The sequence below is a fragment of the Dasypus novemcinctus genome, chromosome 10, assembly GCF_030445035.2.
Source record: "Dasypus novemcinctus isolate mDasNov1 chromosome 10, mDasNov1.1.hap2, whole genome shotgun sequence".
Taxonomy (NCBI): Eukaryota; Metazoa; Chordata; class Mammalia; order Cingulata; family Dasypodidae; genus Dasypus; species Dasypus novemcinctus.
This window is the reverse complement of record NC_080682.1, coordinates 7,264,298-7,288,277: the sequence shown is the minus strand read 5'-3', so window position 1 is coordinate 7,288,277 and position 23,980 is coordinate 7,264,298. Positions and strand designations below refer to the sequence as shown.

Below are 23,980 nucleotides of genomic sequence, written 5' to 3'. Positions count from 1 at the left end.
CGAGAAGGGGCACTCGCCTCTCTAATGTGCTCAGACTCTAGGCTCTGCTGGGGCTGCTCTGAGACCCAGAGCCAGAGGCTTCAAAAGTGCCTGGGGATGGGGTCCCTGCTTTGCAAACAGATCCTCCCTGTGGCTGGCTCACCAGCTGCCGTGAGGCCTGAAGTCCCCATGTCCAGAGCTGGGAGGGAAGCCTGTCACCATGGGGAGTGTGGGGGGGTGGATCCCGAGAGGGGAACGTCAAGATGGGAGTGGGTGGCCGTGCTGCCTTGAGACACTCATATTTAACCCACAGGCTTGGGTGGGCTCTCAGCTGGGTGGGTTTCCTCTGCGGGGTAGCACCGAGAGCCATGTGCCCTCCCAGGCGGTGGAATCATCCCGAATGTACGGCAGCCTCCGGTTGGGAGGGGGTGTAGGGAAGGAGGCTGAGCCAAGTGTGCCTGGGTCCTGGGTGGGCTGGGGTTGGGTTGGGTGCGGGGTCCTCAGGCCTGAGTGAGGCCAGGATTGGGTGTGGGGCACGAGGGGTGGTGAATGGAGCAAGTCTGGAGTCTGGGGGTGGCTGTCAGTTCCAGGGAGCTTGGTCCAGGGTTCTAGGTGTTGGGTCTGGGGTTGCTGGTCCGAGTCCAGGTCTGGGCCCTGATTCCACGTCACGGCAGTGGTCTAGGTGTAGGGTGGCGAATGGTGTGGAGGTTAAGGTCGGAAGTCTGTGTTCCAGGTCAGCGTCAAGGTCGGCGTGTGGAGTCAGGGACCCAGGGCTGTGATCTGGGGTCACGGTCAAGGTCTGGGTCAGGATCCTGTTTGGAGTCTGGGTTCAGGTCGTGGACAGTGCCCAGGCCAGGCAGTCCGGGGTTCTAGTCAGGGTCTGGGATGGAAGTCTGAGGCTGGGGTCTCGGGCAGTGTCCGGGGGCTCGTCAGGATGCGGGCCCGGGCTGGGCTGTGGTCCGCGGGTGGGATCCGGGGGCGAGATCCGCGGGCCCGGTCGGGCTCTGGGCTCGCGAGTCAGGATCCGGGTCCGGGTTCACGGCCCGGGGTCGGCCGGGCGGTCGGGGCCGGGCGGCCCGCGCGGCCGGCAGGGGGCGCCGCCGCCCGCCCGCGCCGTCCGCGCCGCCCGCCCGCCTCGGCCCCTCGCGGGCTGGCTGGCGCTGTGCGCGGCAGGCGGGGCCGGAGGCGGCGGCGGCGGCTCCGGGGCGCGGGCGGGCGGCGGCGGCGCCCCGACTGCAGTCCCGGCGGGAGCGGACGCGAGCCGGGGCCGGGCCCGAGCCGGCGCCATGGGGCGGCGCCGCCTGTGAGCGGCGGCGAGGGAGCCGCGGGCGGCGAGCGGGGCCGGGCGGGCGGCGCGGGCCCGAGGCCGAGGCAGCGGCGGCCGGGCCGGGCCGAGCGCGCCGAGCGAGCGGGAGCGGCCGCGGCCGCGGCGGGAGCAGCAGCCGCCGCCGCCGCCAAGATGGCGGACCTGGAGGCGGTGCTGGCCGACGTGAGCTACCTGATGGCCATGGAGAAGAGCAAGGCCACGCCGGCCGCGCGCGCCAGCAAGAAGATCGTGCTGCCCGAGCCCAGGTGAGCCCGCCGGCCCCGGGCGCGCGGCCCCGGCCCCGACCTCCTGACCCTCTTCCGCCCCGGGCCCAGCACCCCGGCCCCGCCTTAGCCCCGGGTCCGGACCCCCACACCCCAGCGCCGTGAGCCCGAGCCCGGAGCTGCCCGCGCTCCAGGACTCGTGGGCTCCACCGTCTCCCAGACCCTCTCACTGCCCCGCTCTACCTGTCCCCCGGCCTGTCAGCCCCTTACGCCTGCCCACTCCCCCACCCCCACCCCAGCGCCCATCGCGCCCCCTCTTCCGACTGGGAGCAGCCCTTGGGCCCCGCGGGGTCTCCTGTCCACTGCCTGCCACCATTTACCTGGCCTGATATCACCCATCCTTTAGCTGCCCCTACTCCCAGCACCCTACCTCCTCCGGGGGTGTCTCCACCCTCCCAGTCTATGCTTTAGTGAAGTTGGAAGGGGACAGCCAGTCTCAGGGTTGCCTTCTGGGCCCCTTCCCTTGTCCTCGTGCGGCATCGCTGTCTTGGGTCTGGATTTGAGAGTGCCTTTGGGGCAGGTGTCGTGGGCAGGGGACACGGTGTAGCGTGTGCTCTGTGCAGGTGGGCTGCGCTCAGGTGTGCCGCTACCTGGCATCCCCCCATCCCCACCCTGCCACCGTGTCCTCGTGGATGCCATTTACTAGGGGCCATCCCAGCACCCTTGCAGCAGCAGCTGGGCCACGGATGCCACCCTTCTGTAAAGCATGTCATCGTGCCCTGTATCAAAGTGGAAGGCTGTCCAGGATGGAGGTGCGGAAGTGTACAGGACAGCTGTGGTACGAGTGGTAGCTGTGGTTGCCCGGCTTATGGGGGATTTTCCTGTATTTCCACAGCAGCCCATGGGGCGGGTAGGCCACCTGCCCGTGTCACACAGATAATCCAGGGTGGAGTCGGGCCAGCCCATCATGGCTTCCGGCTTCTAGTCCTACATTCCACCACTCCTCTGGCTCAGCCTGCGCCTGGACAGTCTGCTTTTGGAAAAGCTGTGCACCCCTCTGCCAGTCCTGCTGTCGGGGGGCGGCGAGGCAGGTTCCCGTGACTCCTCCATCCGTGCCGAAGGGTGGGCCTCTGCTCTCCCCGCCCGGGCCGCTGCTAACGACTCCGGTCTCATCACGTGACTTTCGGGAAGTCCCGTCCTGTCCCTGGGCCTCACTTTTCTCATCTGTGAAATGTGGATGGTGTGAAATAAGGGCTGTGACCCGGTGGTGTCCTGAGGCTTCGAGGCAGGGCGGCAGCTGTCTCAGCCCGGGACAGAGCTGCAGGAGGTGCCTAGCTGATGTCTCTCACCGGCAGGTTTCAGATTGACTGAACGTCAAACCTCGGAGAGGAAAATTGATCTGCATTTCGGAAAGGCCGTTAGGGCTTCCCCCCACCCCGCCCCGGTTTTTATTTTTTTGTGAAGACATTTGCAATCGGATTTCTCAAAACAGGAACCAGAGCTGACTGTCAGCTGGGGACTGTCCGAGGAGCAGAGAGAGTTAGAACAGAAATGAGTACAGAAATGGCAAAGCCACCAGGGAGGAAGCGGAGGGCTGGGGGCATCCGCCTCTAGGGGTTCGCACTGACTTCTCGGAGGCCTCAGCCCGAGACCCTCCTGCAGGTTGGAGTTCTGCAAAGTGTGACGTGGGGCCTTTTCTGGAACTCTCTGTGTTTGGGTAATCTCTCCCCAGAATGCATTGCTCCTGGCGGGGCCCCGCCTTGGGCCGGCTGTGCAGGTGTTAGAACCCTGAGAAACGAGATGTTCCTCTTTCCCTGCCTCCCTGGCCACCGTGGTAGTGATGGTGGTAATAGGAATAGAGACGGAAATTATACTCGCTTATTATGTATTTTGACACCTGTCATCGCAGTTGATCCAAAATTCAATCTGTGAAGTTGGCTGGATCATGCCTTGCATGGAGTAGTCGCTCAGGAAATGTCAGAAGATTGTGCGGCCTCCTGAGTGGGAACGAGGTGGGCTGTGGGTTTTAGGGCAACGGCAGGAGATCCAGAGCAAGGTGGCATGGGGTCGAGTGTAAGGCTGCGACGTGGGACGTCCCAAAACCCAGGGAGGGGCCCTGCCTTGCACTGGGACAAACCCAGCAGCACAACAGGTGGTATTCTCCCCATTGAGTGGTTGGAGAAATTGAGGCTCAGAGAGGGGAGGCTCAGAACTGGATTTGGACCTGGGTCCCTGGACACCCAGGCCAGTGCTCTTGCCCTGCTTTACCTCGTCCTCCCTGCCCACTCCCCCACCCCCCCGGATGCCTCTGCTCTCACCTCCATCCCCCTTTTGTGAAATGTGCCGGCTGGCACCCCTTGTCTGGAGAGCCGTGGGGCTGGGGCCGTGGCCTGGAAGCAGCAGGACCGTCCCCTGTGCTGTCTGCTGTGTGGTTCCCAGGCCCCAGCCCCCTTGCCGTTGGCTGGGGCCACGAGCTGAACCGCCCTGGCAGGCTAGTGCCAGCAGGAGGCCGCGCTCTGCCTTGGCTCCGTCTGACCCAGGGGTCCGTTTTCCCCACACGTATGAGGTCAGACTCGGGGGCGGGGGGGGGAGCACGGAGATGTGTCTCTAGGACAAGGTCCCAGCCAAGTGGTTCCTGCCTCGGGGTGGTCCTTCCCAGCAGCCTCGCGGTGGCCGGTGCCTGCACTGTGGCTTGGCCAGGTGCTGAGGCTGGCATCACTTCTCTGACCCCTCCAGGCTGGGGGATGGGGCCTGGTGGGCCTAGTGCCACTTTGAGTTGGCCTAGGGGCCTCCCCTTCTGCCACCCTCTAGAACCCAGGGACACAGACCCATTTCTCCTTGTGTCACTGGAAGACAGGGGAGCTGGCGTCTAATTCCCCTGCAGCCCCAGCACCTGGGCTCGGGCTGCTCGCTTATCGCTTATCGTTTCCGTTTCCATCTCCGTGAAATGAAGGGCTGCCCCTTCAAGCTGACGCCCATTCAGCACCCAGGGTCCCTGGTCGCAAGCAGCTCGCTTTCGCTCCCTTTCCCGGCAGCAGCCCCGTGATTATCATCATTTGCTTAATGGGACCACGGAGACCTCACATAATTAATCTCAGGGCTCCTGGCTGGGGAGCCCTGCCTGGGGCCGTCCCAGGAGAAGCCCCTGAACCCTCCCGGGTGACAGCGGCAGCCCCAGTAGCAGCTTGTCGCACTGGGGGCCTCTTGCAGCCTCCCATGTTCTTGGCTGTTTCCTGGTTCCTCCCCCACCGTGCACTTCCTCCTTCCTGCCCTTCGCTGCTTTCCGGGCTCCCCAGACCCTGCCCCTCTTCTCAGAGGCTTTTTTCCCTTCCTGTTAACTCTTTGCGTCCAGGACTTCCTGTCCTTGATTTGGGGCCGGGGAAGGGGCACAGGGGGAGGCGCTCTCCTGTCGTTCCCCCTCCTCTCCTCCAGCCACAGCAGCTTCACGGCCGCTCCAGTCCTCAACCGTGACCCAGAACTTCCCACTCCAGGAGCAGCTCTGCCTCCTCCCGCCCTGGAAGCAGCTGCCGTTCCCCAGGAAGGGCGCTCTGGGGTGCCTTTTCCCATCTGCCCTTCTTTCCAGAGGCGGCTTCAGCCCTTGGCCAGGAAGCCCCTCGCTCGCCCCCGGCCCTGGAGTGGGTGGATCTGGAGGAAGCGTGAGCGCGCCAGCGGGAACCTGGGCTCCGCAGCCCAGGCGTACGGCGTCCCATTAACGCACCATCAATCCCTAGTAGTAAATTCCCGCCGACGTCAGGTGCGGGCGCCCTGGCAGCCGGCGTCCCACGTCTGCTCAGCCCTGGCAGCCGGTGCTCCCCGGTTATGCTCCTGCCTCAAACAGCGGGAGCCGAGGGCGCGGGAGTGTCGCTGAGGAACCCGCTGCCTCCCTCCCACCTGCCCTTTCTCCCAAGGGTCCCCCCACCCTGCTCCCTGCCCCTGGCCCGGGAGGGAGACAGTCACACTTGAGGTATTGCTGATCTGTTTCAGAAGAGATACTGCGAGTGAAGCTTGTGTGGCTTGTGGCTGTTTTCTAAAACGATAACATCCCTTGTCGGCCTCCAGCTCACTGCCAAGGGTGAAGGGTAGCGCGTGTGGCAGGGGAGTGGGCTCTGGAAGGGCGTTTTGTGGGGTCAGCAGCTCTCTCCCGGGAAGGGGGGATTCTCCGAGCAGTGGTTTGCCCCTGGACTGTCCGGGGGCTGCCTCCTGGGAACGGCAGGGCAGGGAGTTCTAGAAGTTTGCTCCGGGTGCTTTCTGTCGTGACGGCCGGTTATGGTTTCCGTGTGGGTGGCCAGGCACAGGGTGGGAGGCTCCTGTCATGTTGGCGTAGAAGCCTAGACGAGACACAGCTGCCGACGGGCTGCTCCCTGGGTGTCCCGGGAAGGGCCCTGCTCTGTGGCCACCTGAGGGCCGGGGTCCTTTCCTCTCCTGCCCCGGGCTGGCTCTGGAGTTGGCGGTTTGGGTCGGTCTTTCCTGTTTGGTCTGTGGCCCGTCCTTGAGCCCTGAGGACATCGTTGGTCCCAGGGCGAGTCATTGAGAAATATTAATAAGAGTCCCCAGGGGACTTCCTCTTGCTGCTGCCACCTCAGTGCCAGGTTTCCTGGAAATGCCACCGAGGAGCGCTGCGGCCGCGGGCACAGGCTCTCCTCTGCTGGCCGCTTAGCTGTCATTCCCGGCTCCCAGCCCTTTCACTGCCTGGGACCTAGCGGCTTTGGCTTCATTGTCACACGAGGGGCCCAGGAACCACGGCCCCTGGCCCACCCGGGTGTGGCAGGAGCTGCCTCCCCACCCTCTGGGCTCTCCAGGCCAGAGAGTGCTTCCTGCTTCCTGCGACCCCTGGCAGAGCTGAGGGGGACGCCAGGGCAGGCTGCCAGGGCAAAGCTGGGCACCGGCGCAGGGCCCGCCGAGACTGTACCCAGCTCTTCTGCACAGGTTCGGGCAGGGCCAGCGCGCCCTCAGAGCGCTGGTGGAAGACCATTTCTCACCATCACGGCGAGGCTCTGAGCCCTGATTTTATCATCAAAAGGAGCTTTGGCCTTCTGACCCCTGAGGTCCCTTCCAGTCCACACAAGCTACGTGTTTTGTCCCTTGGCGGGGCCCCCTGTGAGGACCAAACCATGTGCCAGACCCCTGCACCACAGAGTGTGGGACTTCGCTTCCCCTCTGAACCATCTGGTGCCGGAAGTCCCCCCCTCAGTGCTCACCCCTCCCTGCCTGCTGTCCTTCGGTGCCTCAGCTGCGCGGCTAGGCTGGGAGGGAGGCGGGGCTAAAGGTGGGAGTGTGCGCCCCACGGGCTCCCTGGCACCGGGCACCTCTCTGCCAAGGTGCCCTCGATACCGCAGCCCAGCAGGTGCTGAGCCCCACCCACTGGGGGCTGTTCTGGGGGTGGCGTGGCCCCGCAGCCACCCAGCTTGGCCCAGCAAGTGCCGCGGAGGGCCCAGCCCTGCTCGGGCCCCATGCCCCCAGGACATGGCAAGTAGGGAGCAGCCGGCTAGCACGGGGCCATGTTCTAGAAGGAGCGGGGCAGCTGGGAGCAAGCTGTGCGGTCCCGGGCAGGAGCGCTGCCTCCAGGAGGCGGGACCCGCGCCGCCTGCCCGTCCCAGCAAGACTGGCATCTTAGGAGAGTCTCCCTCCTGCGTGTGTCCTGCAGGCTTTTTAAATGGCCAGGGCAGTTGTGGTAATTCAGCATTTATTGACATCCTCATTTCCCAGATGAGGAAATTGGATATTTAAAGTCTGCCACTTGGCCCGGTCTCTAGGGAAGGAGGTGGGCAGAGTCCAGCGGGGACCCAAGCCTGGGTGGCCCGCCCCACTGCCAGGACAGAGGAGGCGCCGAGGTCCTTCCCAGAGGGGAGTACTCCAGCATTCGGTTCTCCTAAAACTTTGGGGTTGATCTTTGGAGACACATCCTCCTGGAGAGGGGGGTTGTTGACCCAGGGCTGGGGTGGGAAGCGGCTCCGGGCTCTTCGCCACTCCCCACTCTGCCAGAATCAGGGAGAAGGTGCTGGAGACCGTGGCTGCCTGGCCCAGCAGGCCGCCGGCCCCGTCCGTGCCAGTCCGTACTTGCCACCAGGCGGGAGTGTCCTCTTGCGTGCTTCTCACCTGCCAGCTCCCTGGGCCACCAGCCCAGGGGACAGACAGGAAACCCTGACACAGCCCCTTCGAGGACAGGGCTCAGGCCTGACCTTGTGGGTTTTGTTTTGTTTTTTGACGGGGGGAGGGGGGGTTGTTTATTTTATTTAAAGAAATTTTTTTTTTTTTTGAAGGAAGAAATTTCAGTGCTGTGGGCTGGACAGAGTGCTGTGTCCCCCCCAGGGCTTTGAGGACAGGGGCAGGGCCTGGCGTGAGGCCACCTCTGAGCCCAGGGGTCCCGCCTCCTGCTGTTACCTGGGCCTGATGACAACAGAGCCCCCCAGGAGAGAAGGGGACCCTGCTGCAGGCACAGCCCTCCCCCGTCCCCCAAAAGCAAGCGCTTCCCCTGGCGCTCCTGGGGCAGGGTCTCTTAGAGGGTGTCTGGGAATATGTCCCTTGGGCCACTGAGTCATGTGGGGGCGGCTGCTCTGGCTTCTGGTGGCAGTCCCTTCGCCCAGCCTTCGAACTGGCGCAGTCTTGCCAGTTCCCAGGGAGCTGGGGGCTCAGGAGCACTTCTCTGTGAATGTCCCTGGCCGTGCGCAGCTGCGGGTGGGGTCGCCCCTGACAGGCCAGAGCCGCTCTGCCAGTCGTCGCCATTGACCTGCCTGTACGTTCGGCTGCCCACTTGCCTGGGCGGTTTGACGTTTGGGGTGTTTTCCCCCTTTATTGCTTTCCTTCATCCCCTTCCAGGGACCAAGCTTTCTGGAGACCTGAGAGGGGGGCGTGGAGGTGGAGCACCCAGGGCCAGCCAAGGGGGTCCTTCATGGGGCGGACTCCAGACTCCCCTCCAGGGTTGCCTTGACCCGACCCCCCCCCCCCGCCCCGAACAGGAAGGTCCTGAGCTGTCCCTCACGGGGCTCTTGGCTGTGGCACCACTGAGCTGAGCGCACCCTGCCTGGTGGCGTCCCGGCTGCAGGCCCCGCGCGGGGTCCGCGGCCAGGTGGGCAGATGTTGCCAGGCTCCTGTCGCGGGCGACGCTCCCTGTGAGGAGCCGCCGGGTGCAGGGACAGGCCTGGGGTCTGCCAGGCACCAGGGCAGCGTGTCCTCGCAGGCAGCTGGGGGGTGAGAGGAGGGGTGCCCGCGTGGAGGGCAGCGTCCTCGCCGTCCCCCGCTCTCACCGGGCCTGCGCTGGAGGCCCAGGCTGGAAACCCGGGGCTTGCCAAGGGCTGTCCTTGTCGTCGGCCGCCCTGCTTCCTGCTGGAAGCGGCCCTCAGAGGAGGTCGTGCCACCCCCGGCACAGGCCGCGTCCCCGGCGGGGAGAGGGGGTCCTGGCCTCGGGATTGTGCTTACGGCAGCCGCCCTTCCTGAGGGGCTGCAGGGCGAGCCAGGGCCGGCCGGTCCACTCCAGACCGCCTCAGAAGGGAAATGCCGAGCGGAAGAGGGCCGAGGCCCGGGGGGGCCCGGAGCCGCCCTCCCTGGGCTCCTGGAGACCCCGCCGTGCTCCCCTTCCCGCCGCCTCTCGACATTTGTCCCTTTTCGTCCACACCACCTGCCCCGTGGCCTGCCCAGCCTGCTGCCTCCCCTCTCCCCGGCCGAGCGCGGCCCCAGCCTGCTGTCCCCGCCCGTCCCCGGGTCCCTCCCGGGGGGCTCTGTCGGCACACCACCCAGCACCCAGCTTCCCAGGTGCTGCCTTCCAGGGCCCTCCCCTACTGTGGCCGTGACCGCCGGCACCCCAGGCCCTGCCTGCCCTGCCGCCTCCCCTGCCGCGGGCCCTTGGCCGAGTCTTCCTCCCTGCCGGCCCGTTCTCTGGCTCATCCCTGACCGGCTCCCCTGCTGCTGCCTGTGTCCCCACACCTGTTGACATCAGGTTGTCCCCTAGAATGTTCCGCCTCCTCCACAGAACCTCTCCTGGCCACCCAGGAGACTGTCCCAGGTCTCCTCGCACCGACGGTGGGCCCACTCGTGGCCTTTTGCATGTGTCTGATTCCGGGGACTTAGCAGCAGTGCCCTGGCAGGCCTGCTTGGAGGGCAGGGTGGGATTCGTGTGGCATCCAGCCCCTGGCACGTGGACGTGCTCCAGGGAGCAGGCGGCAGGCCCCGGGCCGGGCTCCGAGATACGAGGGCAGGGGCACGGGGAGCGGGGGCCGTGCACGGGGAGCCCTGCCTCCCGATGCAGACCCTGGCTCTGCCCGGTGGGTCATGAACCTCGGCGGCCGCAGTCACTGAGGGCAGCGGGAGTGTCCCCTCGGTGGCCCAGCCGGCAAGGGCCGGCGGGTCCCCTGCCTGTGGTGGTAGGCAGCCCAGCCAGGGGCTCTCCGCCCTGGAGCGGAGCCCGGCGTGGCTCTCCCGACCATGCTCCCTGCCGGGGGGCGAGATAAGTGGGGGGTGGGAGCGTGGACTGGGGGCTTCCGTGTCATAAAGTGCAAGCCTCTCCCCTGTGGTCCTCCCAGCCTCCCAGGGAGGCAGGGGCACACTTCTTTATTATTAGGATCAATTTTATTGAAACATATTCATAAGCCATGCAGTCCACCTAAGTGTACAATCAGTGACTTTTGGTGTAATGACAGAGCGGGGCACATTTTTAATCCAGACATCAGAGATACAGAAACTGAGAAACTGAGGCATGGCCCTTTTTTTTTTTTCTTTTAGGAGGAACCGGGGATTGAACCCAGGACCTCATACAGGGGCAGCAGGCGCTACATCTGCTCTCCAATGAGAGTTGTTTTTTTTCATTTATTTGTTTGTTCTTAGGATGTACCAGGGATGGAACCCAGGACCTCGTACATGGGAAGCAGGTGCTCAACCACTTGAGCTGCAGCCGCTTCCTCTGGCTTTTTTTTCTGATACTGTTTTGTTTGTGTTTGTTTTTTGAGCTATAACGTATGCAGCACAAAATTCATCATTTTAAAGTATACAATCGGTGTTTTTTAGTATATCATGTTGTGCCACCATCACTGCTATCTAATTCCATATCTAATTCCAGAGCATTTCCATCACCTCAAAAATAAACTCCGTCTCCATTAAGCTGTCCCTTCCCATCCTCATCCCCCTCCCACCCTCAGCCCCTGGTAGCCACACGTCTACTTTCTTTTTCTTTTTTCTTTCTACATTTTTTACAATTGATGAACACATTTATTTATTTTACTGGATAAATATACTTTTTTTTTTGAGTCGTACAATATGTTACACAATATATTTGGTTCATAGTAACATAATCATACAGTATTTGTCCTTCCGTGTCTGACTTGCTTCACTCAACGTAACGCTCTTCCTCCAGGGACTCTACTTTCCACCTCTGTGGATTTGCCTGTCCTGGACAATTTTTTTTTTCAGAGACTTATTTTATTCATTTATTTCTTTCCCCACTTTGGTGTTTGCACTTGCTGTGTCTGTTTGTCTTCCTTGTTTCTTTTGGAGACAATTAGAACTGAACCCAGGACCTCCAATGTGGAAGGGAGGCGCCTAATCACTTGAGCCACCACCGTTTCCTACTTTTGTTGTGTCTCTCTTTATGTTTTTCTTCTTGTGTCTCTTATTGTGTCATCTTGCTGTGTCAGCTTGCCATGCCTGCCTGTCGTGCCAGCTCACTGTCTTCCCTAGGAGACACCGGGAACCGAACCATGGACCTCCTGTGTGGTAGGCGGGAGCTCAGTTGCTTGAGCCACATCCGTTTCCCCTGTCCTGGACGTTTGATGTAAAGGGAATCATGCAGTGCAGGGCCGCTTGTGCCTGGCTTCTTTCCCTCAGCGTAATATTTTCACGGTTCGTCCGTGTTGTAGCGTGGCTCAGCACTCCTTTCCTTTTCTTGGCTGAATAATATTCCATTGTCTGGAGATGCCACTTTTAGTTCATCTCTTCACCGGGTGATGGATGAGACCTGGCTTTTGAGATTTGGCCAAGTCCCCAGAGCCGGCATGTGGCAGCACTGGGACCAAAATTCTGGGCTCCTGAGCAGGAGGCCACCTGCTGGACCCCTTACCTTCGGGGTCCTGGGCAGGTCGTGAGCAGTGAGTGGGCTGGGGGGCGGCTGCCTCCCTGAAGAGCCACAGACGTCCTCGGCGCTGCCCTCCAGCTTCCCCCTCTGGATTCGGGCCTGCAGCTGTGACAGGGGCTCCAGGGCACCTGGTCACCCGCGTCTCCCCCCTGTCGCACAGCATACGCAGCGTCATGCAGAAGTACCTGGAGGACCGGGCCGAGCTGGCCTTCGAGAAGATCTTCTCGCAGAAGCTGGGTGAGTCTGGAGGCAGCTCTGCTGGCTTGTAGGCTTCCCCCACAGCCGCCCTGGCTGGGATGCGGGGGCAGGAGGACCCCAGAGTGACGTAACCCCCCCGCCGCCATCTGAGCCATGTGCACCTGACCCCCGCGCCCACGGAAGGCCAGGGGAGCCGGCGAGCCCCCCGGGTGGCAGCAGGGGCTGCTCCGGGCTGTGACCCGTTGTGCCTCACAGTCCCTGGCCAGCGGCCCGGGGGGCCCTGCGAGCCCCGTGGAGGGGGCGTGGGGGCCAGCGGTCTCCAGGGCCGCCGGGGAAGTTCCTCCTTTGGGGTTTTTGTTTTTGAGAGTTGCAGCTTCCCCTTGGCCCAGGCCACAGCTGCTCTGGGCGGTTGGTAGAACTGACAGGAAGGGGCCCGCCTCTTCCTGTGGAGCCGGCCCAGGGCTGGGGTTGGCCCGCCGCCCGCCCCCGCTGCCCGCCAGCAACCTGCCCGGCCCGCGTCCTCCTGCTGGTGCCCGCTGCCTCAGCATCGCACGGTCCCCGCCACCCACTCGGCTGCAGGGCAGCGTCAGGTGGGCTGCGGCCCACAGGGCTCCTGTTTGGCTTTCTAGAGAACAGGATAGAAGCTTCGATGGCTGCAGGGAGGTTTCGGGGTTGGAGGTCAGCCTGGGGAGCCAGCATGTCCAGGCGGGAAGTGCGCAGTTTGGGTCCCCTGCCTGCACTGTGTGACCTTAGGCAAGTCACTGCACCTCTCTGTGCCTGACAGTGTCCTCACCTGTGCAAGGAGACTCATGAACCCAGGGGCTGCGGGAGGGCTGGACAAGGTGGTGTCAAGGTCCCTGCAGTGGCAGGCCAGACCCTCTTACCAGAAATGGTGGCCATGAGCCCTGGCAGAGGTGCCCAGACAGTGGAGGGCGTTGAGGGCACCAGGGCGCCACCCCCTGCATCGGAAGCCGCAAGCATGAGCCGCGTCAGCCTGGTGGGCCGGTGGCCCAAGGGGAGAGTGGGGCTGGCCCTCGACTCCACTTGACCCCCAGCAGGCTTCTGGGGCCAGCTTCAGGTGCCTGCCCAGAAGGGGATGCCATGCAGCCCGCCTCAGCGCTCCCTGCCCCCTGGCACCTCCAGTACCCCGGCTCTAGCCCCCGGCCCGCTCGGCCCCATCTTTCCCAGCAGCCTGCAGTGGGGGGAGGGGCCTGGAGCTCTAGTTGTGCCTCGGCCGCATAACTGCCTCCCTGACCTGCCTCCTCGAGCCTCAGTTTCCCCAGCTGGGCCCACCCTCTGGCCTGCCTGTTTCTCAGGGCTGCTGTGAGAATCGGCCAGCTGAGGGAGGGAGGGGACGAGGCCCAGAGAGCGGGCTTTGCCCTCCTTTGCAGGCCTGCCTCGCCTTCCACACCTTCCTCTCCCGGGCTGCAGCTGACCTGGCGGGGGGGGGCGGCGGGAGGGGACAGGGGGCACCCAGGAGCCCCGCAGGCATCATCGCACTACACCTCGCAGCCTGCCCGGGGGCCGGTGGGGCCTTGCGGGGCAGGCCAGGGCCCAGGCCAGCGACCTGGGTGCCAAAGCCCGAGCTGGCCCCATTGCCTCTGTCACCCTCCAGCCACCGCCTGAGGCGTTAGATCCCAGGAAAGGGTAGAGAGGCAGAGGCCCCAACTCCCAGGCCGAGAATCTTCAAGTTGGCACAGTCTTCGAAGCTGCCTCCTTGGCCAGTGCCACCCAGGAAGCTCCAGGCCCACCTCTGGGGGACAGGGGTCCCGGCCAGGGGTGTGGCTCTGCATGACTCCCGCCGGTTGCTCTCAGGGTACCTGCTCTTCCGGGATTTCTGCCTGAACCACCTGGAGGAGGCCAAACCCCTGGTGGAGTTCTACGAGGAGGTGAGGCGCGACCCCGCCCCCTGTGCCTGGCCCCTGGCGGGGGCTGGGCAGCACAGAGGGGCGGAGGGCGTGGCTGCTTTCCGCCCCCAGTGCAAGCAGGGCCCCAGACCCCACTGGGAATCTTGTCGTCTAGATCAAGAAATACGAGAAGCTGGAGACGGAGGAGGAGCGCTGGGTCCGCAGCCGGGAAATCTTCGACTCGTACATCATGAAGGAGCTGCTGGCCTGTTCGCACGTGAGTGTCCCCTGGCCAGCTGTCCTCAGTCCCGGGCCCGCGGGCCAGCCACGGTGACTCAGGCTGGGAGGGGGAGAGGGGGCCTGCGGAGAAATCACGGCCGCCTCTGCCCCCCAGCCCTTCTCGAAAAGCGCCACAGAGCACGTCCAGGGCCACCTGACGAAGAAGCAAGTGCCTCCAGACCTCTTCCAGGTGTGTGCCCGGCTCGCCCCCACGCCCCCCCAGCCCCCGCCCCAGCCTCCCCTCCTCCCCATGGGCAGCCCCGGCTCAAGGGGCTCTGCCACCAACATGTGGCTTTCTCCCTCAGCCCTACATCGAAGAGATCTGTCAGAACCTCCGGGGGGACGTGTTCCAGAAGTTCATCGAGAGGTGAGAGCTGGGATGGTGTGGAGAAACAGGGCCAGCAAGAGGCAGCTCTGAGGAGAACGTGGCCCCTGAGACAGGGCCCAGTCACGCCCATCTCCACATGCCTGCCCTCCCCTCAGCGCCGGCCCCTCGGCCCGTCCCGGGACCACCTGGGCATCTTTCCCTCCCGTGAACCGTCTGACACCTTGCTGCACCCACATGGGCCAAGGGGCATGGGGGCCGGGGCGGGGTGGGTGGACTTGTGGGCGGATTTCACCCGATGTCAGGAACAGCCAGGCCCAGAGCTGCCCGGCCACAGAGCAGGGGGTGTCACAGGGAGTGAGCTCTGTGTCGCTGGAGGTGTGCCTTCTTAGACTGGGCTGCCTCCTCTCCAGCTTCTCTGATCCCGGCAGGAGCCAGGACAGGTGGCAGAGGCCCGAGCCCGGCCTGGCTGGCCTCCTGGGTGGGCAGCAGCCATGCACTGTGTTCCCAAGGCAATCCCAGGGGAAACTGAGGCCCATGGTGCTTCCACACCTACCCAGGCAGGGGCCCAGGGAACGGCAGTGGGGTGGGGTGCCTGGCACCCATGTGGCTCTGTCCAGCTTGTGAGGCTCCGACGGGCCGGGGCTCTTCTCTTACAGCGATAAGTTCACCCGGTTTTGCCAGTGGAAGAACGTGGAGCTCAACATCCACGTGAGTGCGTCGGGGCGGGTGTGGGGAGCCGAGCACCCTGCCAGGCTCTTCTGGGGAAAGGAGCCCCGTGGGCTGACCAGGGCTGGGAGGTCAGGGTGTCTGTCCTTTAGCCTCGGGGGGATGATGGCTGTGGGGGAGGGTGCCCAGATCCCAGTAGGGGGAGGCTTCGGCCCGAGGTGCCGTCCAGGAAAGGTGGGTGTGGGGACCCCGGCTGGGGTGGGCTGGGCCCTGGCAGCCTGCAGTGACCCGGTGGCCCTCCCCCACCCCACCCCGCAGCTGACCATGAATGACTTCAGCGTGCACCGCATCATCGGGCGCGGGGGCTTCGGGGAGGTCTACGGGTGCCGGAAGGCCGACACCGGCAAGATGTAAGCACCCTTCTTGGCTGACCTTAGGGGGGTGTCCCAGGGAGGGGAGGGCCCCTGCGGGCCCCTGCAGGCTGGAGCATTCCAGTGGGAAGGGCTTCCAGGGGAGCAGTGCAGAAAGCCGAGGTGACCCTGGGAGCCAGGTCTGCAGGCCAAGGGCCACGCGCTTACTCTCCTCTTCCCCAGCTTCTCCCCTTTCACGTCCTGGCCCCGCCCCTCTGCCTCCGGGCCCCGCCCCTCCGCCTCCGGGCCCCGCCCCTGGCCCCTCCCCCTCCGTGTCCCGGGCTCCGCCCTCCCCGCGCAGGCTCTTTCTGTCCTGGCTCCGCTGCTGCCCCTCCCGGGCAGGCCCCGGCCCGCCCGTGCTTTCGGCACCGTCTCTGTGCCTGCGATCCTGTTTCTCACACTTGTGCTGGTGTCTGCTTCTCCCCCACAAGAGCCATGCTCACGGCCCCCCAGAGGCCGGCCCGGGGCTCTGACCAGCAGCCCCCCTCACGGCAGGTACGCCATGAAGTGTCTGGACAAGAAGCGCATCAAGATGAAGCAGGGGGAGACCCTGGCCCTGAACGAGCGCATCATGCTCTCCCTCGTCAGCACCGGGGTGAGCTGGGCGACTGGGGCTCCCCCCACCCCACCCCAGCTCCGCGGCCCCGGGCCGACCCTGCTGATGCGCGCCCTCGCCCCTAGGACTGCCCGTTCATCGTCTGCATGTCCTACGCCTTCCACACGCCCGACAAGCTCAGCTTCATCCTCGACCTCATGAACGGTGGGTCTCCCCACCCCGGGGCCCGGGCGGGCTGGGGGCCGGGCAGGCTGGGGGCCGGGCTGGGAGCTGAGTGCCACCCACCGGGCTGCCCCCCACAGGCGGGGACCTGCACTACCACCTGTCCCAGCACGGGGTCTTCTCCGAGGCGGACATGCGCTTCTACGCGGCCGAGATCATCCTGGGCTTGGAGCACATGCACAGCCGCTTCGTCGTCTACCGCGACCTGAAGGTGGGGTCCCTGCCCCCACAGCCCGTGGCCGGCCCCTGCTGCCCTCCGTCGCCCCCTCTGGGCACACCTGGCCCCCCAGCCCCAGAGGATAGCTCTTCCCAGGAGTCCCGCCCCCGGCTCCTCCCCTTTCACCCTCTCCTTCCCGCCTTGAGCCATTTTGGGGTTCAGGTTGTGATTGGCGGGGGAGAAGAAATGCCCCCCCAGCGCCTGTGCCCTCGGGCACCCACCAGGCTCTGGAAGGCAGGCAGCGACCTGTCCGGCGTCTGCCCGGCCCCTGGCGGCCACACTCACCGGGGCTTCCTCCGCAGCCCGCCAACATCCTGCTGGACGAGCACGGCCACGTGCGCATCTCAGACCTGGGCCTGGCCTGCGACTTCTCCAAGAAGAAGCCCCACGCCAGCGTGTGAGTGCCGCCCCGGCCCTGCGCCCCCGCCTCCCTGCGCACGCCCGCCCGCCCTGCTGACCGCGCCTTGTGCCCGCAGGGGCACGCATGGGTACATGGCCCCCGAGGTCCTGCAGAAGGGCGTGGCCTACGACAGCAGCGCCGACTGGTTCTCCCTGGGCTGCATGCTCTTCAAACTGCTCCGGGGGTGAGTGGGGCTGGGGCGATGGGGCAGAGGCGCGGCTCCAGTCCAGGCCAGAAGCCGGGGGAGGCAGCCCCATGGCTGCCCGGATGGCAGGTGGCACCATCCCTGGCTTCGGACAAAGAGCATTCATTGTCTGCCTCGGTTTCCCCCTTCCTGTCCTCTGACCTCTGTTGTCCAGGCACAGCCCCTTCCGGCAGCACAAGACCAAAGACAAGCATGAAATCGACCGCATGACGTTGACGATGGTGAGTGGGGGGTCCCCTGGGGGGCCACACGGGGGTCTGGGTCATGGGCTTTTGGTTCTCCACTCAGCAGCCCACACTGCTGATGCCCACCCTGGCCTCCGTGGCACTGAGAACCCCTGCCCCCAGACTCTCCCCATCTCTGTGTAGTCAGAGCATGACAGGGCTGCAGTCGCTGGGAAGCTGGGGACTGGGCGCCCTGCCCCAGGCAGCACCCACTCCTCTTCCCCGCAGGCTGTGGAGCTGCCTGACTCCTTCTCCCCCGAGCTGCGCTTCCTGCTGGATGGCTTGCTGCAGAGGGACGTCAACCGGAGGCTGGGCTGCCTGGGCCGAGGGTGAGTGCCAGGACCCAGGGCCATGGGGTGCTGCGGGGGCTGGACTTCTCCCATGGGCTGCCGAGCCGGCCTGTGTGGGCCTCCACCTGGACCCCCCAGCCTCCTTTGATGAGCTCACAGGTGAGGACACAGACAGCCCCATCCAGTGTTGTCAGAGCGCGGCAGCTGCCTGGGGTAGAGCTGCCAGAGCCAGCTGGGGCCATGCTTCCGGAGGGCCGTGTGACAAGGGTGATGAGGACGATGATGCTGATGGCAGCTTTGCAAGTTTTAAAGGGGGGGAAGCGGATGTGGCTCAGGTCATGGGGCTCCCGCCTACCATATGGGAGGACCCGGGTTCCATCCCTGGGGCCTCCTGGTGAAAAGAAGAGAAAGCGTGCCTGCATGGTGAGCCAGTGCCCATGCGGCGAGCTGAGTGCCCCGTGATGAGCCAAGTGCCCACGCACATGCCTGCACGGGGAACCAGTGCCCACGTAGTGAGTCAGGGCCTGTGCGGTGAGCCGAGTGCCCACGCGAGTGGCTGTGCAGTGAGCCGAGTGCCCACGCGAGTGGCTGTGCGGTGAGCCGAGTGCCCACGCGAGTGGCTGTGTGGTGAGCCGAGTGCCCACGCGAGTGGCTGTGCGGTGAGCCGAGTGCCCACGCGAGTGGCTGTGTGGTGAGCCGAGTTCCCGCACAGTGAATCGAGTGCCCATGTGAGTGCCCGTGTGGCGAGCCAGGGCCCGCGCAGCGAGCCAGTGCCCGCACGAGCGAGTCACGCAGCGAGATAATGATGCCACAAAAGAGACGAAGGGGACAGTCAAGGTGAAGGGCAGCAGAGACCAGGAACTGAGGAGGCACAGCTGACAAGGAACCTCTCTCCACGTCAGAGGTCCCCAGGATCGAATCCCAGTGAATCCTAGAGGAGGAAAAATGAGAAGACAAAAAAAGAAATAGATTCAGAAGGTGACACAGTGAATGGACACAGCAAAATTAGGGCGGGGGTAGGGGGACAGGAAGGAGGGAAATAAATAAATCTTTTTTTGAAAAAAAGAGTCTGTCAGGGCAGAAGGAGCTGAGGACCCAGGCCCAGGTCCAGGGCTCAGGTGAGAGGCCAGGCAAGTGCCTGGTACCTTGATTTTTACAAGAAGTAAAACTCACACACCTGTGATGTGGAAACTGCTCCTCACCCCATCCAGAGGTGAGAGAATAGGCTCAAGGTTAAGGGCCTTGGACAAGGTTGCACCAGGTGGCTAACTATGATTTAATCCTGGGCTACCTGGCCCCCAAGATGGGGTGCCAAGCCCCCTGACCGTTCTCCCCCCAGGGCCCAGGAGGTGAAGGAGAGCCCCTTCTTCCGCAATCTGGACTGGCAGATGGTGTTCCTGCAGAAGGTAACGTGGCTGGGGCCAGGGTGGGGGGTGTCCCCGGAAGCCCCTCCCCCGTGCCAACTTCAACCCCTCTTCTGCTGCAGTACCCTCCCCCTCTGATCCCCCCGCGAGGGGAGGTGAACGCGGCTGACGCCTTTGACATTGGCTCCTTCGATGAGGAGGACACAAAAGGAATCAAGGTAGCGGGCTCTGGTTACTCACACCTGGGGCTCACACCTGCGCCCCGGGCCCCAGTCCAGGTCGGGTCCGCAGCCCCCTCGGCCCCCCAGGCCCTGTGCCAGCCTTGCCAGCTCACTGGGCCTCAGGCTCCTCTGGCCTCAACATCCCCAGGGGCGGTGACGGAACGTGACCGTCCCTGCCCTGGGGCCCTGGGCTGGCCTCCAGGCAGGCCGTGGTGACGGATGTCCCCGGACCTTCCTGTGTGTCTGTCCGTATGCCCGTGCCCCGTCCATCTGGGTGCAGTTGCTGGACAGCGACCAGGAGCTCTACCGCAACTTCCCCCTCACCATCTCGGAGCGGTGGCAGCAGGAGGTGGCAGAGACCGTCTTTGACACCATCAACGCCGAGACGGACCGGCTGGAGGCCCGCAAGAAAGCCAAGAACAAGCAGCTGGGCCACGAGGACGGTGAGGTGCCTGGGGCGCCGGGCCCTGCCGCTCAGACGGGAGGGGCAGCCTCGGGGGCTGGGGCCCAGGAGCGAGCCCGAGAGCTGGGCGCGCTGAGCCCGCCTCTCCTCCCCCGTCAGACTACGCCTCGGGCAAGGACTGCATCATGCACGGCTACATGGCCAAGATGGGGAACCCCTTCCTGACGCAGTGGCAGCGGCGCTACTTCTACCTGTTTCCCAACCGACTGGAGTGGCGGGGCGAGGGCGAGGCCCCGGTAAGCAGCGGAGGGGCAGGAGCAGGGGGCAGCGTGGCGGGGGGCAGCGGGCGGCGCCCTCACCCGGCCCGGCCCTGCAGCAGAGCCTGCTGACCATGGAGGAGATCCAGTCGGTGGAGGAGACGCAGATCAAGGAGCGCAAGTGCCTCCTGCTCAAGATCCGCGGCGGGAAGCAGTTTGTCCTGCAGTGCGACGTGAGTGGGGGCCGGGGCCGGGCCGGGGGGCCGCGGGGCGGGCCTGGGGGGGCGGCCCGGGCCACCGCTGACGGCGGGCACGGGTGCGGCAGAGCGACCCCGAGCTGGTGCAGTGGAAGAAGGAGCTGCGGGACGCCTACCGCGAGGCCCAGCAGCTGGTGCAGCGGGTGCCCAAGATGAAGAACAAGCCGCGCTCGCCCGTCGTCGAGCTGAGCAAGGTGCCGCTGGTCCAGCGCGGCAGCGCCAACGGCCTCTGACCGCCCGCCCGCCTTTTATACACCTCTAATTTATTTCGTCGAATTTTTATTATTTGTTTTCCCGCCAAGCGGAAAAGGTTTTATTTTGTAATTATTGTGATTTCCTGTGGCCCCAGCCCCCAGGGAGGGGCCCGCTTGCCTCGGCTCCTGCTGCCACCCACCCAGCCCCTGCCCAGCCCCTCCTCCAGCCCTGACCCCCAGGAGCCACTTGCCTCCGGGGTCTCCCTGGGGAGGCGAGAGTGGTGACCCCCGGCAGCCCTACTGCCCCCTTCCCTGGTGACGCTGCCACGGGAGTCGGGCCAACGCAGCCTCTAAGGGCGAGCTCCGGGCCCGTGGGCTCGGCGGGGTGGCCCGTGGCCCCCTCCTGGGGGCGGGCACAGAACAGGGATACACTTGAATCTTCCCGCCGCAGCCCCTCCCGGAGTGCCCTGCGCTGCCCCCGAGCTTGCGGAGGGCCCTGCCCTGCATCTGGCTGGCAGGGAGAGGAAAAGGCCCGGGTCCCCCGGCCCCTGCGGCTTTCCGGTGACTTGGGCTCCCGGGCCTTGGTCCAGAAAAAGCCCCTGTGTCCCTGGCTGTCCCCGTTCCTGCCTTCCCTGGACAGTGAGGGCCTCCACCAGGTGTCTCCAGCCCCCCTGCCCTGGGGCCCGGTGCAGGGGTCCTAGAAGGGTGATGGCAGATTGTGCCAAACTGGCCTGGTCTGGTCCCCAGGTCCCCCCCACAGGACCACCGGGGGCCGGCTTGGGGCGGCAGGGGGCAGCAGCCACCCCGCCCCATCAGTGAGCCCCCTCCCCCCGGGCGCCAGGCCCCAGCCCCGTCAGTGCCGCCGCCCTCAGGGCGCCCCCTCGCGCATGCCCCTCGTGCCAGTCGCGCTCCAGTGCGTGGTGTCGCGCCCTCTCCCCCCGGGGCTGGGTCGGCGCGCCCTCCCCCTCCCATCTCCTCCCTCCCCGGTGCGTTTCTTTGCCGATTTTTGAATGTGATTTTAAAGAGTGGAAAATGAAACTATGCGTTTTTATAAAAAATAGTGCCTGACTCCTAGGTTGTGTCAGACTCTTCTTGTGACCTGCTTCTCCTCCTCTGCGGGGCGGGGTGTGTCGGAGAGGGGCTCGGGGGCCAGCAGGTCCCTCGCTGGCGCTGGCAGCCCCCTGCCTGCTCTCCAGCCTCTCCTGGGAAAGGGAGGGCGCCTTCTGGCCGCTTGCCAGGTAGGCAGGAAGTGCCAGCAGACCGACTGGGAGCCTCTGGGACCTCCCTGAGCACTGCCTGCCTGCCAGGAAGTGTGCCCTGGACCCCTGGCTCCCTGGGGCCTCCAGGCCACACTGCTACCCCTGGGCCCTCACTTGCTTTGCCTCCCCCCTTGCTCTCACTGTGCGGCCCCAGGTGGGGTCCCCAAGGCTGGAGGGGTACCCCAGCAGCAGCCCCTCTCACCAGAGGTCAACATCCTTTTCCCAGCATCCCTGCCCTGCAGGCCCCCATGGGTGACTCAGCAGGTGTCTGAGGATCCCTGCCCGGTGAGGCTAAGGTGCTCTGGGCCGAGGATGGGGGCAGCTGGGAGGGGGCAGGGGCCTGGGAGCTGGGGCCTGGGGGCATGTGCTTTAGGGAGTCCTAGGGGAAGTGGCATCTTGAGCTGGGCCCCAAGCACGGGGGTGGGGAGGTGGTGGTTGAAGGACGGGAGGGCCAGGCAGTCCTGAGTGGCTCAAGGTGGCAGAAGCCCCCGGGGGAAAGGGGGTCCCAAGAGGCCCTGACTGCGAGGGCGAGCCTGGCGGGGCCCTGCGCCTGGTTGGTGATGGCAGGCTGGAGCCGGGGCTTTATTCCAGAGGCTCTGGGTGGTCCTGGAAGGCTCTGAACCAGTGCTGGGGTGATGAGAGCCCCTAACAGGGCCGCGTGTGCAGGCTGCACGTCCAGGAATGTGTTGCCCTGAGATGGTGGTGGAGGAAGACAGAGAGGCCAAAGAGCAGGACTCGGGGAGGGAGAGAGGGAGGTGGGCGAACAAGCTGGCTCAGGGCGGGAGCCGGCAGATGGGGAGGGCTGAGCTACCTGCGGAGGCAGGACAGCCAGCAGAGCAGGCGTGAGGGGAAGAGGATGGAGGTGGCCAAGCGAGAGAGCACGGGACACCTGGGCAGAGATGGCCCGGGCCTGGAGGCAGCATGGGGGGAGGTAGGGTGGGAACCAACAGTTCTCAGACCAGTGGGAGAGGGGGGCCCTGGAAAAGAAGGCAATGTCCCAGTATCATAGGCTGCAGGGAGTCCGCCAGGACCGCAGCAGTCAGGGAGAGGGTGGCCCTGGGGAAGGCCTGTTGGCTGGGGTTTGGAGAGGGCTGGGGAGAGGGACACCCCTTTTAAGGAAGGTGGAGGCAAGAGAGGGCTGCAGCAGAGGTGGCTGGTGAGGTCTGGTTTTAAAGTTCTGGACATCTGCTACAGACCCCAGGACACGACAGATGACCCGATAACACGTGGTGTGTGTGTGTGTGACGTGAACCCAGATGGCACAGGGGCCACCTGACTCCAAGGGGAGTGCAGGATAAGCAGAATTGCATCCATCATCCATGTGGAATCTTAGCCCCCTTTTGATATAGGGGTGGAGTGGACATCACCATCCCAGGGTCCACAGGCTGGAGGAATAGAGTATGGATTAGAGTGGATTTACTGGTGTTCTACTGTGGAACTATTGTGAGTAGTGATGGGAGAAATTGTAGCACTGATGTGGAGAAAGTGGCCATGGTAGCTGCTGAGGGTAGGAAGAGGAAGAAGAGATATGATGTGGGGGCATTTTCAGGACTTGGAGTTGTCCTGGGTGGTGCTGCAGGGACAGATGCTGGACATTGTGTGTCCTGCCATGGCCCACTGGGTGGACTGGGGGAGAGTGTCAACTACAATGTAAAACACTATCCACATGGGGCAGCAGTGCCCCAAGATGTATTCCCCAAATGCAATGAATGTACCATGATGATGAAAGAGGTTGTTGATGTGGGAGGAGTGGGATGAGGGGGGTGGGGGGTATATGGGGACCTCATATTTTTTGAATGTAATATTTAAAAAAAAGGGGGGGGGGAGGGCAGGATAAAAATGGCCACCAGAGGCCTCTGCAAAGAGGGCACCCTTGGAGAGAGGTGGCCTCAGACCAGAGTCCCAGCGCCCCTGAGCTAGCTGGCCTTTCTAGATGGTACCATCTGGTCATTTGGTCGTTTTCCATATAGGGAAACTGAGACCAGAAGGTCAGCCTTGGTCAAGCTTCTGCCCAACAGCTGCCTCCCCGCTCGGAAGGACCGGGGCCAGACGCCTGAGTCTGGCCCACAACCTGGAACCCCCCGGAACTAGGCGGACCGAGGCCTGCACCCTGCTTCCCGTGTGGGTGGAAGGGCTGGCGCTGATTTCGAAACTCTCCTTCCTCTCCCGAACGCCGTCAGCGAAGCGCAGCCTCTGCCAAAGGGCTGCCCGCGGTGGGCCTCGGCGGCCGTGCACAAAGGCCGTTCCGCACCAGGAAGGCTCGCCACCGCCCACCCCTGACCGCAGGGGCGAGGGCAGCCGCCCGCGTGGCTGGGCCCAGGGCCGGGGCCAGGTCCCGGGGGGAAAGGCCCGCACGCCGAGCCGGCCGGCGGTGAGGGGCCTCTGCCGCTCGCCCACCGCCCAGCGGGGCGCCCGCGGCTCTGCTCGGCGCGGGGCGAAGGCAGCCGGCCCCTCTCACCTCGCCCGCACCCGCGGGCTTAGCGGGGGGTCGGTGCCCGCGGGGACTGGGGGAGGAAGGCCGGGGCCCCGCCCGGGGCGGCGGGAACGCGCGAAAGGCGCGCAGGCCTCACGGGCGCCCCTCCCGGAAGCTCGCCGCCGCCCCCCGCCGCGCCGC

At 64.8% G+C, this 23,980-nt stretch overlaps 1 protein-coding gene across 2 annotated transcripts; it reads left to right on the top strand.

The window, feature by feature from the left end:
- Window positions 1-1,386: 1,386 nt before the first annotated feature.
- On the top strand, window positions 1,387-21,175 carry GRK2 (G protein-coupled receptor kinase 2). 2 transcript variants are annotated; one of them, XM_058305112.2, is made up of 21 exons: window positions 1,387-1,551; window positions 11,730-11,806; window positions 13,583-13,656; window positions 13,790-13,891; window positions 14,009-14,083; window positions 14,199-14,260; window positions 14,878-14,929; window positions 15,206-15,297; window positions 15,793-15,892; window positions 15,979-16,057; window positions 16,156-16,286; window positions 16,595-16,689; window positions 16,769-16,876; window positions 17,052-17,118; window positions 17,350-17,450; window positions 18,751-18,817; window positions 18,898-18,993; window positions 19,277-19,439; window positions 19,559-19,695; window positions 19,779-19,889; window positions 19,982-21,175. In XM_058305112.2, the coding sequence occupies exons 1-21, from the start codon at window positions 1,439-1,441 to the stop codon at window positions 20,144-20,146; spliced, it is 2,067 nt and encodes a 688-aa protein (XP_058161095.1). In that variant the 5' UTR covers window positions 1,387-1,438; the 3' UTR covers window positions 20,147-21,175. The 2 variants fall into 2 exon arrangements, with proteins under 2 accessions (XP_058161095.1, XP_058161094.1); XM_058305111.2 differs by having other exon boundaries at window positions 1,388-1,551; window positions 19,776-19,889.
- Window positions 21,176-23,980: the final 2,805 nt, after the last annotated feature.

What these genes read in the sequence shown, in the direction of transcription:
- GRK2 (XM_058305111.2), top strand. Translation starts at nt 1,439, where the DNA reads ATGGCGGACCTGGAGGCGGTGCTGGCCGACGTGAGCTACCTGATGGCC. An exon ending in CTGGGCTGCCTGGGCCGAGG is followed by an intron (nt 17,451 to 18,750) that starts GTGAGTGCCAGG and finishes TTCTCCCCCCAG; the next exon opens with GGCCCAGGAGGTGAAGGAGA. An exon ending in AGTTTGTCCTGCAGTGCGAC is followed by an intron (nt 19,890 to 19,981) that starts GTGAGTGGGGGC and finishes CGGGTGCGGCAG; the next exon opens with AGCGACCCCGAGCTGGTGCA.